General features: G+C 43.6%; 1 protein-coding gene across 1 annotated transcript in view; it reads left to right on the plus strand.

The window, feature by feature from the left end:
* The window catches only part of NIM1K (NIM1 serine/threonine protein kinase), a 143,260-nt gene extending 125,028 nt beyond the window's left edge, over nt 1–18,232 (plus strand). Inside the window, exon 3 of the mRNA XM_086962939.1 lies at nt 16,490–18,232. Coding sequence (XP_086819065.1) covers nt 16,490–17,239 — 750 coding nt within the window. The 3' untranslated portion in view covers nt 17,240–18,232. The remainder of the gene's footprint in view (nt 1–16,489) is intronic.
* Nucleotides 18,233–19,712: the final 1,480 nt, after the last annotated feature.

Genomic DNA, 19,712 nt, shown 5'->3' on the forward strand with positions numbered 1-19,712 from the left:
CAGAATTGCATTTCCCTTACTCATCTTAAGAGAGCTGTATTTCCCGTAACTATCCTAACAGTCCCACCTTACCAGAAGCTTCCTCCTTCTGGAAAACTCAAAATGGCTGCATGTAGTAAGATGGATTGCATTACTTGTTTAGTTCTCTACTTCATAACAGCACTTTCCCTTGTAGGGTGTGTGTTGTTGTCACTCTTTGTGTAGCACGTGGACTTGCATAATGCTTTTGTCTTACATTTCTTTTTCCTATTTATACTGTTGCTTCTGACAACTGAACAAGTACTTTACTCCAACATTGGTATTTGCTCATGCTGTCGGATAGAGCGAGTTCCATGTTCCCCTGGGTTTAATCTACCTCGAAACATCACTTAAGTGAATTACATTATATAAACAAAATTGAGAAGCTTTTGGCAGCACTCCAAGATATAGTCCACTTATTTTTGTTTTCTTCAATCTTTATTCTTTTAATTCCAAAAAACAGGTATTCCCAGCAAAATTAGACATCACCAACACGTGTTTCGCGCTGCAGAGACCGTTCGGTTGAGGATATGTGATAGCCTGATTTATGCTTATCAACTTATCATGGTTGTTAACTTTACTTCTGCTACAACTCCGGTCTGCCCTCGAGTGTTCGTTTACTAGAACCTGACATTCACATAACGGGCTTCCACTGATGATATAATTGTGTAGCTAGCGTACGAGCTGGGTCATATTTGACCATTGCGATTGTTACTTTGGACCGGAAGACTCTCATACTGTACATTTCTACCCGTACTCCTCACCGTGTTACTTACACATTGGACAACTAGCCCTTTCAACAATATCGGTCTTCTTTGCCTATATATGATGCCCATCTCACACCTCAGTTCGCTTTCTTCATGCCTTGAAAAAGTCCTTGTGCAGGACGAAACACGTGTTGGTGATGTCTAATTTTGCTGGGAATACCTGTTTTTTGGAATTAAAAGAATAAAGATGGAAGAAAACAAAAATAAGTGGACTATATCTTGGAACTCTATGTCTGAATAATTGCCATTGAATGTTATCTTGTCAAGTGTTTTTTTGCTTACTCTATAATTAGTAGAGTCTGATTCATTGGGGGCTTTTTACTTATGCCCTAATTGTTATAATCACTGGCCTACAGGAGTGCTGCCAAAAGCTTCTCAATTTTGTTTGAATTCATGTGACACACTTTCAGTGTGTACTAACGGCATCTTTAGGTGGTAGGTGCCCTGAGTTTCTATAGCACCCTATTGATTACCTTTTTTCCTTACAAGAAATAAGACTATTTTGATGTGTACTTAATTTAGAAAAACCAAGTGTTTTTGTAGAGTATGTGCGGACGTTTCCCATTGGGAACACTACCACCTTTCTCCCTCTTTGTGAATTACATTATATGTTTGAGGCATATGTTCTGCAGATTGCACACTGTGCATAGATCACCACCTAGTGTTGGGCATGGATGTTCGCAGTTTGTTGTTGTCCTGCAAGTTCTTTGGAAGTCACGAGATAGATGACTCCTCCTTTGGACCACTTTGCGCATAGGCATCGGCTCCATCTCTCGATTGTTTTTTTTACGCCATCGGGCTCGGATGTGTTTCCTGCGCTCCGGTTAGGAACCGAATTTCCTTAGGCGCGCAATCCTCACCCAGTTCGACAGTATTGTTTCGATCGCGCTCTACATCGATGCAATTCTTCACCTTTGAAGTCTTCAATTCCGGTTGTCGACGAAGGCCTTCGGGTTTCCTAGGCCTTACTTCTGGCTCATGAAAAGGACGCCATTCAAGAAGTGTCCTCGATGTGGGTCAAAGTTTCCCCACACCGACCTACATGAGGTGCGCAACCTTTGACTCTCAACGGAGCACGAGGCTAAAGACTGTTCTGCTTGTGCCTCGTTCCGCTCCAAGAAGACGATCCGGGAGCGACGAGCTTGAAGAACAATGGCCCGCTCGTCAGCTTTGATCCCCGACGACATCTTCGAAGAGGGCGTCGATGTGCCAGAACACCAGCACGCCGAAGAGAGTACCAACTCCACAGACGCCGAAGACTCCGACGTCGAGGATGTCACTCCAGCTCAACGGGTCATAAGTAAGATCGTCGACCCCAACCCTTCCTCGACACCCTCTAAAAAGGCTTCGGGCACACCCTCACCTTGGGCCCGGTGCACACCGAGAGACTGCTTCCCACGCCCCACCTTCGGGCCCGGCAAAGACGCCCATTAAGCCTTCAGGCAGCTCGGGCTCGAGCCAGCCTATCCACGGTGCCGATTCTACACCGACACCAAAGAAAAAGCCATGTTCGTCAACCACGCCATCCGTTGCTCCGACACCGAAGCACACAGCACGGAAGACTGGCAGTGGCTCACTGATGCCGAAACCACATTCGGAGCCAACTAAAAAAACGCTTAAAGCTCCAGATTCACACGCTTCGGAACCGAAAAAACACCCGGAACCGAAGAAACCAGTTCCGGTAAAGGACACTTCAGAAGGGCACACTTCTAAACCAAAATCAGCTACCGACTCGGTGCCGAAAAAACCTACGGAGCCGAAAACCTTGACACCCAAGGATCTGCCCTGTTTAGAGGAACTTTTCACAGCTGATCCTAACCAAAAAACTCTTGTCAAGGATCCTAAGACTGGTCAATTGACTCTCAGTTTCAAAAAGAGACCACTTGATGCGCCAGCACCTCCTCCTCCTCCAAAGAAGAGAGGAGGAGGTGCTGGCATCTCCATTAAGGGTGCCTTCTCCTCCAACTCCCCATACTGCCCTCTCCTCCACCTCCCCATACTGTTCCCCCTCCTACACCTACTCCCCCTCACCATTCACCTACACCATCCCCTGATCCACAAGATGATGTAGACACCGACTCTGATGACACAGATGGAGGTGCACATGACCCAGCAGGGACCAATAGTCCCCCTCAGTCACCTAATCCATGGGATGATTACAACACCCCTGATGTGCCTTATGTCCCACAAGACGACATATACACTTCTAGACCATCCCCACCAGAGGGCACTATAGGTTTTAACCTACTAGTCCAAAGAGATGCCCAATATCATGGGGTAGACTTACACACAGATGTGGTGGAGGAAGATTTACTACTAGACACTTTTGAAGACACACAAAGGTCTACTGCCATTTTACCAATGCTTAAGGGTGTAATCAAACATACAGCAAAGGTTTTTATAGACCCCATCAGGGCTAGGGCCCTCAATCCTCAAATGGAGAAAAAATATAAAGCTACCCCTACAGATCCAGTCTATATTAAAGGTCCAGCACCATTAGACTCTTTAGTAGTGTCAAATGCATGTAAATGTGCTAATTCTCAGACATCAGGCGAGGCCTCACCACCAGACAAGGAATCCAAGCTACTTGACGCCTCAGGTAAAAGAACAGCGTTTCAAGCAGCTAATATCTGGCGCATCGCCAACACCCAAGCGTTGCTGGCCAGATATGACAGAGCTCATTATGATGAACTAGAGTCCATAATGCAGCATCTACCTGACAAATACAAAAATAGGGCCAATGAACCTATACAGGAAGGTAAACATATTACCAACACTTCCAATCGCTGTGCCCTAGATACGGCAGATACCGCCTCAAGAGCAATTAATACCAGCACCCTCCTATGTAGACATGCTTGGCTACATATCTCAGGTTTTAAACCTGAGGTACAAAATTCCATCCTTAATCAGCCATTTGATGAGAAACATTTATTTGGCCCAAATGTTGGCGTGTCTTTAGAAAAGATGAAAAAAGACACCGATTCGGCAAAATCTATGGAAGCCTTGCAACAGCAAGCTTCCAGACGTTCTTTTCGGCGCTAATCATACAGAGGCAGCACTAGAGGCTACTCCTCCGAAAGTCCCTCCACCTCTTACAAAACCCCTAGCCAATCCACATTCACTAAGGGCTACCAAACAGGGGGTTATAGGGGTAACAACAACAAAGGCAGAGGCAAAACCAACAATTTCCGCTCTGCCTCTACCCTTACCCAATGACTTTCCTCCCCTTCTCCCCAACATTCCACTCCTGTGGGGGGAAGACTGTAACAATTCCTTCCTGCCTGGACCAACATCACATCAGACAGGTGAGTGCGACAAATTATTCAATCAGGTTACTGTCTAGAAATAACATCTACCCCCCAAACATACCACCCAAACAGCGTCCAATGTCACAAGAACATCTAGCACTGTTAAAGCAAGAAGTAGAATCCCTTCTACAAAAAAGTGCAATAGAATCAGTTCCTCTGCACCAGCAAAACAAAGGGGTTTACTCTCTATACTTTATGATTCCAAAAAAGGGCAGCTCTCTAAGGCCTATTGTAGACCTCAGACCGACAAACATATACATACAGTCAGACTATTTTCACATGGTCAGACTGCAAGAAGTCTCTCCATTGCGCCGATAGAAAATTGTGTTGTTTCTCCCCTTGCCCTTTGCATGCCTATCTACACGACATGGCGGGCTCCTGTTGATCTGAAAAGACCCAGTTGTTGACTACTATTAATTGTGTTGCCCAGTAGTAGAACATCTGGGACCTCGATCCCACATTCATACATTCCCCTTTACGCAGTGCAATCCTAGGGATGGAGCCCTGCCAGAGTAGCATACAGATGTCCTGGCCTATTTTCTGAAATATCGTGATCGAGACACAAAATGTAGTGTTCTACCAAATATCCAATAATTGCAGAAGGGTCATCATTTTATAAAGAGACGCCCTCCCAATCAGTGTAAGGGATAAGTGTCGCCAGTGGGCCGTGTCACCCCACAGACTCTTCAACTGGAGGAGCACATTAGGACATATAAATTCTTGTGAATCGTGGTTGATGTTGATGCCCAAGAACTTGAACTCATCCTGCACAACTGGGGCCTCACAATCTGTTGGGAGTTGGGGTATTCCCCCTGCCAGCAGGAAGACCACCAATTTTGACCAGTTTATACAATAACCTGAATGTTTGCTGAACTCCTCAGATAATTGTAACAATCTGCTGACGGATCAATACGGTTGTGTCACATAGAAGTAAATATAGTCTGTATAAGCGATATGCGCCCTTCCTAGCCACCGATCATTGACAATCTTCTTATCAGTGGGTCCTGGTGCATCCACGCCACCAACGGTTCAAGGTGCAGCTCAAAAATCATTGACGACGTGGACAGCCCTGGTCCATCCCCTTGTTAAGGGGAAACACCTGGGAGTCCACTCCATTGACTCTGACTCGTGCTAGGACTGATCCGGGTGTATTAATGGTGTAACCACTCCTCATAGTCTATTCGTAAAGTGCCCTAGCAAGCACCTTTGCCTCTACATTGAGAAGGGAGATTGGTCTATAGGAGCTACACTGTGATGGTGGATTGCCTGCCTTAAGGAAAACAATAATAGTGACAAGTCACTGGTCTCTCAGCAAGCATCCCTCTTCTCGGGCCTTTCGAAACATGTTCAACAGTGGCTTAGCCACCCCAGCTGCTCAGATTTTATATAGTTACACAGGCAGGCCTTTGGGGCCCTCCGCTTTCCCAGACTGCATTCCCCGAAAGGCTGCTACCACCTCCTCCTCAGTCAGTTTCACCTCCACTCCATTTCTATCTTCCTGTGTAAGTACCTGTAAATCGCTATCCTGCAAGTAAATGGTGTTGTCTAAGTCACCCCTGGTTGGTTTGGGTAAATATAGTAACTCGTAATAGACCGCGAATCCCGCCGCTTTTGCCGCATTGGTTCTCTGTATCACCCCAATATTGTTGAGCACCTCAAGTACCTGGATCCTGTTTCTGTCTCTCCTGTCCAGCCAGGCCAACAGCCTGCTAGGCTTGTCGCCTATGTAGTAAAGGCACTGCAGTGTCGCCAAGGCATAGCTGCGGGCCCTGTTCTTGGCAAGGGGACAAAGAGCATCTTGTTTCAACCTAAGCTGATGACCCAAACTTTCTGACCTATCTGTTATGACTTTTTCCACGAGCACTAACACTTCCTGCTCAGTGTCAGATTCCATTTTTTGGTCTTTCATTTTCCCTCCTATTTGGCCAATACCTTATGCCAGGGCACTGTCTTATAGGCTTTCCAGAGGGTGCAAGGGGAGGCCACTGAGTCCTGGTTTTCTTGAAAGTAAAGAGTTGTCCTTTGTCTAATTTTATCTTTAATTCCCTGATCCTGAATACTAGGCATCAATTCTGGGGAACAGTGGGGCAATCCTTGAAGGGCCCTGCACGTATACCCCAATGGGAGAATGGTCAGAGATACCTCTCGCATAAATTGTTGATTTCCAAAATAATACAGCATTCAGGCGTGGGTAAAAGATAATCAAGTCTGTGTATACGAAGGAAAAATACGTGTATTCACTATATGAGGAGTTATGCTGTCTCCACAGGTCTATGAGCCCTCCACAAAAGAGGACAGTGGGCCCCCTTTCCCATCCAACAGCTCTCCACTAACCCGGTCATGGGTAGGATTCATGATCTCATTGACATCTCCACCCAGTACCAACTTTCAAAACCGGTAGGGCCAGAAGAAAAGCACCTACTATGGCAGGGTGCCTGTGTGAGGACGCAGTGGGATCTAAAAAGTGCAGAGATTTATTGGCCCAACTTCCCACATCCCTATAACCGCCACATATCTACCTTGCGTGTCAATTCAATTCAATTCTGGTTTGAGAATTACAACCATAAAAACATTCTAAAAAAGAGTTCTCATATAAGGAAGTCGAGTAGTCAATACCATTATATAACACATACACAGGAAAGGAGATTTGTCTTAAAAACAATATAAATCACTTAAAATAATACATTGATTATACAGTACATATGATAGGTTACGTTGCAATATCTCATGAGAGTTTTGGAGGGAGTCGATAATGATTACTAGATTGATTTGCAACTAATAATAAATTAATGGTTCTTAAATTTTTACATTATGGTCTAAGAGTATTTACAGTGAAGTGCATCAGTCTATATTAAATCCTATGTTTTTTTCATACGTTACTTTACTAAGTCCTGTATTTTTTTATACGTTAAAACCTCAAGTGGGAATTATCTTTTCTTTTTTTGATCGCTATTTGTATAAAAACAACTACTGCATTACATACTTTTTCATTTTCTAGACTACAGATGTAATTAAAAGCTGGTTTGTAAAAATACCAGTTTACTGTCAATAAATAAAGGTCGTAAAAAACACTTCCTAATATCTCTATAAAAATTACAGATCATTCCATGATCAATGCACTGTGAAGGGGACAGACTTTTTGAGCAATATACCCACTCCTTGTGAATCTGTGGTGTAACCTGAATGCGCTATTAATATGTAGCCAAATCCATCGGACCTTATAGCATGTGCCTTTAAGATGTGTCTCTTGAAGTAAAAAATAAAATAAATGTCTGGAGCCTGTCGCCGTAAGTACAGAAGAACCAGGCTGAACTTGATCTTGTGGCCCAGGCTATTAACATTCCACATCCATTCATTTCTTTATGAGTGCATTGGGAAATATGTAATGCAAAAACTAAAACCTGCCCTAGCATAAGCCTCCTGGTGCTGATCAGGACAACCAGAGCTCCAAAGCACCAGTGCCTGTCTCCCGTACCACCCCTCGGTAACTGTCTGTATTGATGCCTTTGAAGACAATCAAAAGAAAAAAATAGTATAATAAACACCCTATCTACCTCCTCCATGCTACCCTACCTCGCGAGCCAGAACATGCCCACCATCCCAACTTGCAGAGTGTCTGTCGCCCATTACATAAAATAGGTAAATAGGGTAGATGAGCACTTGCCAATTTGAAACACATATGAGTTAACAGGAATATATGGTAATCCCTTTTCATAAGACCTTACTAGGTGAACTGATGATTAGTGGCAATTTTGGAAATCAGTCCTGCAAGGACACTACAGAGATTGCCAACTTAAGCCGCACAAAACTCACATGTGAGATGGATACCAAGTGGTCAATGAATTTATTAAGTCACAGATTACATTTCAGCATATACAAGCCCATATAGGCTATGCTCATGTGTCCACAATACAATCTGGTGATCAACGCTTTTCAGGGGAGTCATGTTGTTGTAGGACAGTCTCAGGCCACAAGTAACAAGTCCCTCTAGCCCTGTTCTCAATCCGAAGTGCAGGAGTGGTGAAGTGCCACGTCTTGCCTTCCTCAATGCCACTTAGCTTGGCTGGGTGCAGCATCAAATATTTGATGTTCTTGTTGTGTAGGGCTTTCTTCACTGCCTCAAAGCTTCTTCTTTGTCTCTGTACCTGCAAAAAAATGCAGGAAAAATCTGATTGTCGATACAGAGATCTCAGTGTGATTGTTCTACCTAAAGAATTGCATTCCGATCTATGTCGTTAAAAATCCTGGTAGTTATTATTATTGGTGGGATGCCTAGTTTTGGTCACGGGCCCATTGGTATATGCACCTGTTCGATAGAGAAAAATGTAGACAGTCTTTACGGGCAGTGCATGTTGAGAATCAAATCTTCAAGGATCTGGTAAACAATGGGTCCCTCAGTTCCTTCAGGGACCCCAACCACCCTGATATTGTTCTGTCGAGATCTGCATTCCTGATAATTTATTTTGGCAATAAGCATTGCGTTATTTTTGGTGCGGGTCTGGATCTGCTCCTCTAGGTTCTTTGTCGTGGACTGGAGGCCGTTGATTTGGGATTCTGCTGTCAGCCATTTTCCTGACATCTGCCCGTAGTAGGTTTACGTCTGTTGTGACTGGATCCAATTTAGGCTCCAGAGATCGCCGGCAATATTTCTCACGGATTGAATGGCTCTTCATCATGTTGAGGGAGGGCATGCTCCATCTTCGGTATATTTAAACGTTTTACCCTGGGTAGCCATGAACCCTGTGTATTTGTTTAGCTTGTTGGACTGTGTTAATTTTAGCCCCACAATTCCTGACCATTGCAAGAGAGTTGACTTGGCCCCAGTCCTGAGGTCCACTGCAGATCCTGCACCAACTAAGACAGTATCTGCTGCTCCATAACACCCAGGCCCTTCAGCATGGGTCCCCAGCCTTCAGCAGTCTCAACAGGCTCTGGCAGCACCCAGCACTAGATCCATTTCGCCTTCAGGGCCCAGGCGGCAGCAATCACACCCACCATGTATCAGGCTCACGGGAGAGGGGGGATCTTTTGCACAGTGTAACCACAGGGGCCAACCTCCAACCGTCAGAGCCCGTGTATCTACGGAAAACCCACGGGACTCATGCACCGCTCACCTCAGGGGGCCACAGAACCCCAGGACTTCTGTCAATTTCAGTGCTGTGGCGATGGGTCCCACACCCAAGGAGGCATATGAGTGTGCATCGTCAGGCCTCCAGAACGTCTTTGTGAGCTCTCGCCATAGGGTGCCTGCCTCCAGTTATCATGTGGCTGGATCCAGGCCCAGGAGCCACGCTGCCATCTCCAAGAACAAAACAGCTCCCACCCGGCAGTCCACTCTCCCAGTCTCTGGCGGGAACAGGCACAGCCCGGCGTGCTAGCCACACCACCTTGGCACGAGCTGCCAGTAGCGGAAGAGGGCATGGGGCGGAGGGCCCACCAGAGACTCCAAAAGGGGCCACACGCACAATCGGGTCTCACCAGCAGCCTGCTCCAGGCCTCCCACGGCTGACCGCCAGTTCAGACTTCCCCGTCCTCCGGGCAAGCACAGGGTTGCCCGATCACCGAATCCTTGCCATCATCATCTAAGGGGACACTTTGTTCAGTTCTCAACCTACAATGGGCTGTGACCACCGCTTCCCCCGTCCTTGGTCCCCGAGGCGACGTGGAGCATGTTTCTTCCACCACCTGGTCCCAGGGACAGGGGCTCTTCCTCCTCTCCTCAGGGGACCGTAGTAGCCGGAACGTCACCAATCCAGTCCTAGGGATATAAATAGACGCTGTTGGTTTCTCCGCAACTAACGCCTGACAGATTCTGTCGGATTATGGGGGATCAAATCAATGGCTACTGCAGAGCTAGCTCTGTGTGCGGACATCTTGGTTGGGGTTTGGCCAGACCCTCCCCATATTGTGCACACTTTGGTCAGAGCCTATTTAAACCCTCCCCCCCCCAGCACCCTTATGTGGTGTGACACGGTATTAACCCCAGGTCCACCGTAGCAATTCTTATAACTCATACCAGACAGTTATAGGGAGTGCCCTAGATAACAACGATATCCAAAATATGTACGTAGAAAGAGGTGTAACAGTTTTAAGCAGCAACATAGGCTGTGGCCATGCAGCTAAAACCAACATCAAGCGTAGTGTTCTTCTGGCAAGAAATTAACGTGTAAAGCAACTCTGCTAGCCAGTGTCCGGAGACTGTCACTCCCACACACACCCTCACTCCGCACCGATGCACGGTGCAACAAATATCGGGCAGGTCCGTACGAAGCGCAGTCACACATACGCATTCAGCACCATAATGCGGTGCAACTGATAACCAAAAGGTCAATTGATGGCACTATGCAGACCCCGTAGCCCAAGCCTCCTTCCACCCTCCAGCTCACCCCAACTGTCCTATGCCCACAGATGAAAGATAACCAGCCCTCCCTTCATCGGATAATAGGCTGCACATGGCCAAAGTCACACTTAGTAAAGATCCCAGGGAAGCAGGTGGCGGTAGGTATCAGGACTAATTAGGAGGCAGTCGTCAAAGGAGGGCTTGGCAGCTACTCTGGAAGTTCACCCACAGCATGTGGAGCAGAAGCAGGCTCTTGACCCGCTTTCGATCGCTCTCGGAAGCATTCCTCCTGCCCAGTCAATCAGTCTCATTACCCAATCCCGAGCCGGGAAATACTACTTGGCTACACTATGTCATCAGGGCCAGGTGAGGATAAGGCAGTTGATACTCCACACTGAGGGCCAAAAAGGGAACAATCGATGAATTGAGAATGAAGCAGGGGAGCCTCTCAGAAGGAGGAGGTACCCCGTCAGGTACACATTCAGTCGCACCTAGGCAATCTAGGCACAACATATGATGCATGTTCATACGGGTTGCACCAGACCGTTTCGGTCACACACAACAAAGAGTTGCAAATTCCGTGGCTCTTTGGAAATGAGGCACAAAGTCCGCTGCTCGTTGTTATGGTTCTCACCAGACAATTCCAATCACACACACAAGCCAAGTTTAGCACGAGGTAGAATGAGACACTACTGCAGTTACGCACATGGCAATCTGGTCTCCAGGCATAATTCCTAATTTCACGCTTATGTCGTACTACTAGTTAGGATCCAGCAGATAATGTGCGCACTTAGGAAGGCTCCGCTCTCCAAGTGTCACAATTAGAAGGAGTGGGTCCCTCATATGAGATCTTTGATGTCCCTGGGACCCCGGAAAAATCAGGGGGCAAGCCAACAAGCCCTTGGCGAGCACACTTCAGGGTGCTACACTGCAACGGGGAGTCAGCCCAGGCCAGCAACTATTCAGGAAAGTTGCACGTCGTTTTCAATGGCAGTAATCCTCCTCGTACACAACAGATTCCTTTGGCAGTATGGTCCACGCAGTTCCATGCTCTCCGGTCTAAAGTCCCCACAAGTGTATCTCTGCCCTGCTGCAGTATTGCACCAGTAGTTATACTGCAGTGTGCCTTTGAAGTGGCATTTAAAGTGGGGACGGTTCAAAGGGTCTCCCTTTGAACCACAGATGTCTCCCCTAAATTTCAGTCCTGTTTGCCATGAGGCCATGGAATGCACATCTTAACCTTTAGTGGGGGCCATTATCTGGCTCCAGAGGCCAAGTGTCACAACCTCTTCCACCATTCTCTGTAGCCAGGCCCTCAAATGTCAGAGGTCTGTCGTTCCAGGTCCATGCCCAGTGTTTTATAGCTGCCGTTGGGGAGTGCCCAGATGTGCTCCCCCAGCATCCAGTATGGACTTGAAGCACATAAAAAATGCACATAAGGAGTTTTGTATTTTAGAAGAATTCATACAGAAAAGAGCATACATAATTAACACAAACTCCAATACATACAAAACACCCTAATTTACATCAAGAATTAATAGCAGAACAAATCACAGTTCTCACATTTTTCACTATTTCTAGAAATGGCATTTCTTAGCTAGTAAAGACAAAACCACCTTCACCACTGGAAATGGGTTGTCATTGCGAATCCATTGATAGGAAACATTATGAGGCTGCTCAACTGCAATCCACTTTTGCAGCCTGAAGTAATTCTAACATTTCCCCATGTTGGCCTTTGGGAATAAAAAACCTCATAGGCAGTGAAAACACACATGAGTATTCCTCACTACCTGGGTGGAATACACATGTGTACCTGCCTTGCCTTTCACCTACCATTTGCTTCACACCTTAAGAGGGACCCCCGAGGTGCTTTAGTGGCAGGTGATAGGTCCTCCCCAGATAACTAGGGATTTAGAAACGCCAGCCTGGGTAGAAACGTAATTGTGCACACAGAGACCTGCAATGGCAGGCGGAACACATGTTTACAAACAACATGGGCCATATTATGGAAGTGCCCTGGGAGAGCAACAGGCGATGCGCCCGCTTTGCGCTCCCCGGGACACTTTGGTATTACAGAAGGGGCTGCAGACGATTGTGTGACCCCCTTTTGCAATACCAATAGCTCTGGCGCAAATAAAGTTCCAGCTCTATCTTCAGAGGGCGTTCCCTCATTTGCATTAAGACGTGGCCCATGCATATGATGGAATCTGTTTGCCTTTACACCCACGCCGTATTATAGATGCGGGCACAGAGACAAGGAAGCTGTCGGGTGCACTGAGGGTGCCCACCTAAAAGGTGACACACTGTTAGTGCTTCCCCTGAATGCAGACCTCTGGAGAGGGGCACACGCAGGTGTACCTGCCCCGCCACTCACCTACCCCGAGCTTCACCCCTCAAGACTTACCCTATGACCATTCTGGTGGATGTGAAAGGCCCCCTCAGGGTTGGCTAATGAGTGAGAAAGGCCAACCTGAGCATGATACATGTTTAACAGGCTATTCCAGTGGGTGACACAATCAGTGCTACATCCAAATGCTAGTCAGTGCAGTGGCCGCCCTGGGTATGTGGTGTTCCTTTTTACAGGGCACTCACAGGTACGACAACTGAACCAATCAAATAAGCACACTTTCCTGGCATTTGCAGGAAGGGTGCTTGCACTTTTCCGCTGCAGTACAGTGGGAATATGGCCATAGTCCTAAGATCATGAAAAGAGAGACAGCAAAAACCAGAAGGACAAAACGTTTTAGGGAAGTCCCCCTAAGAAGGGCCATGTCCAACACCCACTTTCGGTAGCATGTTCCTGTGTTGTTTTTCTTGGCTTCTAGCCAATACTGCGGCCTTATTATGACTCTCAACCGCTTTGATAAATAAAGACTTGGTCAAATACATAAATTCCGAGTAGGAGATCCTTAGACTGCAGCCCCATTTTAACGATTGTATTTAAATGAGAGTGGTACTTTAATGAAACACAGGGTAAATCGCAGACTTAAAACATGTTTTCATCATAAATAGAGACACTCAAGGATGTGCACTAGAAATCTTTTGAATTTGTTTTCTTTTAAAGTTCAAACTCTACATTCTATAAACAAACAATATAACAATACAGTGGCAGCAATTGTAATTATTAAACAGAATAACAACAAAAAATGCAACATGATTCCAGATTTCAATAGGGGTTTGTGACGATCTGCTATAACCCCTCCTTCCTTGTCTTTAGCTAAATTATCTCTAGTGCGAAAAGAACAGTTGATGGACGGAGTGCTGAAACAATGTGAAACATTCACCCCAAGAGATCTGGGCATAAATCCATCATGTTTTTACACACCAGGCAATTACAGTTCAGACCCAGCCATATGCAAATCAGTCTTGACCCTGCTCCCCATGGGAACAGTCTTGTCTGCGCATACCCTTTCCACTTAGGGCGACAAATGCAAAAAAGAAAAGCTGATGGACGTAAAGCTGAAACAATGTCAAACATTAACTGCCCATAGAGAGATCTGGGCCTATATCCATAGTTTGTTGTACACCATGCCATTCCAGTTTAGACCCAGTCATATGGAAATGAACCTTGATCCTGCTCTCCATGTGAACAGTCCAGCCCGACCTGCCAGTTCAGGTCCTCCATGGACAGGAAACAATCCTGGTTTCAGGGTATCACCAGTCATCAGTCATTTGTGGAAGAGGTGTGATTTTTGTCTTATGTCCTGTGTTGTGACAATTGACGAATGACAGACCCAACACCTGAGTAATATACTTATTTGTAATCATACCACTGGCACCCAAAATAAAGGGAAACTGGGGTGAATACTAGGTATCTGTAATGTTTATACACCCCATCAGGATTAGAATATTAGCCACAGTGCTCCCTGGAAAATGTTTGAGCCCACTCTTTTTTTGAGACCAGTGTGTGACCTGATGATCAAGCAAGACACCAATGGAGTGTGTGATGGTCCACAAATAAAAATACTTGATACTCGTTCAGGAAGGCAAGAGAACAAGGCCATTATTTCATAATCATTTACAGGGTGGTATGATACCCTTCATGAAGTGAGTGCTTTATAAATTACCAACATTGCATGCTGCAGTGCTAATGTTTTCTGTTGGGATGCTGGTCTAGAATAAACTGATCAAAACCACAGTCATGCAAATATAGAAGATTTCAGTCTTAGACCATCAAACAGGTATCCCAGCAGTTATAATGAAATTGATTGTGAGCATCATGATGATGGGTGTGATTTCAGCCGTTAAAGTTAGCATTATTGAAATTTCACCACCTGCTTTTGGGGGAAGGAGGGAATATTTTATGGGATAACTCTACTAGTGTTAGGTGTTGCTCTTCAACTTTAAATGTATTGGATTTCATGCCCAGGGATTTACCACATATGCGGTCATGCCTGACTGAACTTCTTTCTTGTTGACTAATATGCTCTCTGGGGACCCACAGACCAGAAAGCATTAATTTTAGAACTCAGGTTACTGCAGAGGATCAAAATTACCTTTTTGTTCACACAACCATTGTGCCCTTCATTATACCCTAATTAAAGTGCTGGTTGTCCAACATTTGAGCTTTGTTAATTAACATCCTGCACACTATGCAAGCCACTGTTTGTGTATGGAAGGTTTGACTTCCAGTGGTATTGAATGGAGCTAATGTACGTAAAAAACATCTGCGCATATGTAGGCTGGTGGATTTCAGTGGTGTTTTACAAGTGTTTTCTAAACCTTTTAACAGTGTTAATTAGCATTTATTCCACTACATAACCCCTCAAACAGGATAAAAAACTTGCAGCGATTCTTATTAGTCAGCCGTTTCACCAAACAGAGTAGTAATTAAAAACATCCAATAGATCAAGTATGATTTGATATTCTCACATTCTCTACAGTGTATGAAATAATTGGTTCTGACCTAAAAAACAATGATAAACCCTGCACCTTTAATTCAAGCTCAAAAAACCGCAAGAAAAAAAAGGAGGAAGAAAAACTAAAATCAAGCAGAATAATCTTACACCAGTCTTCCTTGCATCTACTTTGTATAAAAGGCTGCATTGTGTTTGCCCCTTTAGTAAGAAATAAAAATGGTTCATTCTCTCTCTCACTTTCTTTTCTTTGAATTGCATTTTACTTTGTAGTTGTGCAGGTGTTAATGATTGTTTATATGTCTTCACTGATGATGGCTGTTTCCCTTTCAGTGTGTTTGTATCAATTATTATAGGTTTAAACCTAAAACAGGATAGCCTACAAATATTGAAACATTTACAGACTTTTGTAATGTTTCCTCAACATTCACTTTGTGTAGTACGGGTTATGCTAGTTAGTGTGTCTATCAAGGTAGGAATGCAACCCTGAGAGCTTCCAGCCTGCAGACCAAGAGGATTATTAATTAGTTCTGGATTTCTAAGTATTAGGGGTTTTGTGTGTGAATAATTTGAGAGCAACAAATGTTGATTATTTTAGTAGAATAATACTTAGCATGTTCCTAGGGCTAGCTTGAGAATCATCAGATATTTGCAGTAATCAGGACTATCAACCCCAATGCTTCACTTTGAGCTACTCCCTCACCTCGATCAAGCACATTTTTGAGAATAATGATGTGATGGAAAACCTACTCACTTGCACGATCCTCAGTTGTGGAACATAAACTTGCTGTCTCTGGTGCAAAGGCATTAATGACTACCTACTCTGCTACCTCGCCTTCTTAGCATTTTGAAATGACTTCAAAGTGTTCTATACAAAATGCTAATAAATAAATGGACACACGTTTACAGTGTACTCTCAGGTAACAGAGATTTTGCTTCCATGCCATTTTGAATAATTTTTAATAAGTCACAATACTAGTATAGATCCTTGAGAACAAAGCCAAAGTTGTGTAATCCAGATCAACACTAATCACAACCAATCTGCCAATTTACTTTGTATTTTGGGGGTAATTTTGGTCTCCTTCTGATTGGCCAACAATTGAATTATTGTATTAACAGCCTCCAATTTTTCTGAGTGAAGGAATACGATTTGCATATGGTAACACTGTCTTCTCTTTGCTTTTTTCCTCTTTCTCATAGCATGATAACCAAATAATTCACAGAGACCTAAAAGCAGAAAATGTCTTCTACACCAGTAACACCTGTGTGAAGGTCGGTGACTTTGGCTTCAGCACCATAAGTAAGAAAGATGAAACTCTGAACACTTTTTGTGGCTCCCCTCCATACGCTGCTCCCGAGCTCTTCAGAGATGAGCACTATGTTGGCATTTATGTGGATTTATGGGCACTGGGCATCCTTCTCTACTTCATGATGACAGGGAGCATGCCTTTCAAGGCAGACACGGTTGCCAAACTGAAGAAGAGCATCCTTGATGGGGCTTACAACATCCCTTCATACGTTTCAGAGACTTGTCAGAAACTGATCCGTGGGATGCTCCAGGCAATACCAACTGAACGATGCAGTGTTGTCTACATAATGAAAAGCGAATGGATGAAAGGCATTGAATATCCCAAGCCCTTGGAGCCCTTTCAACTGGACCCAAAGCACTTATCTGATACTGGTTCTCTGAAAGATGAAGACATTGAAGTTAAGAGCACCTTGGAAAATCTAGGGATCACAGAGGAACACATCCGAAACAACCATGGCAAAGACTCTCGAAGCTCCATCACTGGCATCTATAGGATAGTACTACACAAAGTCCAGAGAAGGAGGGCAGTTGAGATTGTCCCAATCCTAACAAGCTCAGAAAGCAAGGAAAAGCTCTCAAAGAAAAATCACAGATCCTGTCGACAGATAAGACATACCTCAAAGTTCTGCTCAATTTTATGAACTTTATTAAGGTCCTTTTTTAACTTTTTACCATATTGTTAGTGTACATTTTGTATTTTTTTAAATAAAGCTTGAAGTATGCCTTTGAGTATGTCCAATTGATTATTATTCAAATTAATTTTCTTCAATGCACTGCATTCTATGTAACGTGGATGTTTTGTAAAGAGTTACTTTATATAATTGTCAGACAAGTTTTCTGATAAAAGACAGAATAGTGCTTGAAATGTCCTACCTCACCGCTTTAGGATTAAGGAGGTTGGTTTGTAATCCTTTTGCATGTGAGGATGTTTCCGTGCAGGTTTCACTGAGTAACTGCAAAGGGAGGAGGAATCGGTTTCAAAAATGTATCCCAAGTCCTAGCAATAACTTCTCATTAAATCTATCCAAACTATTAAGCAAGTACTCTGAGTGACAGACTGAATACTAAGGTTTTCCATTTTACAGAGGCAGTTTGAGCCTAAGAAAATATTAGTCTTGGCAGACATTACCACACCGCTGAAGCCACTGTCTTTCTATCTGTTAAGTCATTAGAATTGGCTTAAAGCATGTCTAAGTGTAATTGCTCTTCTTCTCTTTCTTCTGGAAAAGGGATCATGTGATATTAATATTCACAGATGTGTCTTGTGTCGAAACCTTATGATAATGGTATTGAAATACATTGTATAGTATTTGGTATTTATGCGTGTAGCTGTGATGCAGTATACAATGGCTCAGGAACGTTTGCTGCTTGCCATGTCATTCTACTTGTCATTCTGCTTACAGAAATGTTCAAGATGATACAATACTTTGTAGTTCAATACAGATTGTAAAAGGTTGTACTATGCACTTTATTTGTAAAAAGTATAATAGTAGCTAGCGTAATACAACATATTTTTACACAGTACTATGGTTGTTCTCTAATTTTTGTTCAAATGGTTATGTATTTTATTTTTAAGCATAAATAAAGGTTACAGTCTATTTTATAATCCAAATGAATTAAACTATGTTCATGTTTCTGTGTGTGCCTTTTATGTGTAGAACATACTAAAAACTGAATTATTTCTAGGCTTTGTGTGTGAATTTATTGCTTTCGAGCCATGGCAGATGCTACATGAATACAATGAAAAACAAATCCACCTACAACGGAGAAATCTTGGCTAATCAACTAATACCCTCCTGGCTGTAATATTGGGGAAAGGTGTTTCTAATAAACTGACCAGTTACCCACCTCTAGACAATTTTAACAGGTTTCAGGGTGAAATATTGAGTGACAGCATTAGTTCACACACTTTGAGTGTGCTATAATAAATGGTTGCAACAACACAGATAGGAGGGGTACCTGAATCAGTCATCAACGCCATACACCACAATCATTACTAAAAACCTATATATCTCTGACGTGACAAAAGCTGATGCCTATCCACATGAAATACCTCCAGAGAGCAAGACCCTATGGTTAAGCCAGCCTCATACCACCAGTCAGGATCTGTCCTCTTTAAATAACTTTCTTTCTTTCATAGCACAGAGCATATATTCCATCATGGACAAACGCCGTACCTGATCTGATATAATCACTAGAGGCTGATATACCTTTTGGGATGTTCATTTATGCAGGAATGGAGTGTATGAGCTTCTTTCAATTTGTCCTCTTGCTCTGCAAACTCTAATCATAAGAATCTCTCTAATTACATCGCTCTATAAAAGGTGGCTCAATCGGTTGTGTAACTTGTGCAGGAAATTTAGACTTGGGCCCCCTTAAGTATAATATAGATTTATCAAAACCTAGAACATTTTGGGCTGTTTCATTACTTAATTGATTTCAGGAGCTAATTTGTTATTAGTTTTGTTTGTGAAATAAAAATTAATTGAGATAGGAGGCTTTCCTGTTTCTATGCAGTTAGATCTATGCAGGGGTTACAGAGGAACAGCTGTGAAACATATGGGTGAATATAGGAGACTGATGGCACAATACAGTTGAAGTTTCCAGGATTTAAAGTAATGTGAATACTCACATGTCCTTGGTTAGATCTACATAAGATGCCAATAGGCTTCTAGTCAAAATAACAACAGAAGAGACGGTAAGGAGCAAGTAAGCCTCAGGAGTAAGTGTACAACAGAAATTGTAAGATGTGGGTGTTAATAAAATATTTGGAGTGGAAATGGCATTTAAGTAGGAAGTAATTTAATTAAAGTTGAGTGGTGACTGAGGCAGTATTATGGAGGGCATGAGTATAAAAGATAAGAGAGAAATCAATGTATATGTATATATTTGTTTTAAACATAAATTATATGCCCTCAATTTGCAAATGTAGTATTGCTCCTCTATTCTTTCTTCTATAATTAATGTAAAGGATTTATAGACTTATAAAAATAGTATAGAACATAGATATAGAATAATTGGGTGGTAGAATGGTTTGGATACTAATTTAAATGTAGCCGAGACTAAGAGGGAATAATTAGGGTGGAAAATAGAATAAAATAAAAAGGAGAGGGA

Source organism: Lissotriton vulgaris, chromosome 3_1 (assembly GCF_964263255.1).
Source record: "Lissotriton vulgaris chromosome 3_1, aLisVul1.2, whole genome shotgun sequence".
NCBI classification, from domain to species: Eukaryota; Metazoa; Chordata; class Amphibia; order Caudata; family Salamandridae; genus Lissotriton; species Lissotriton vulgaris.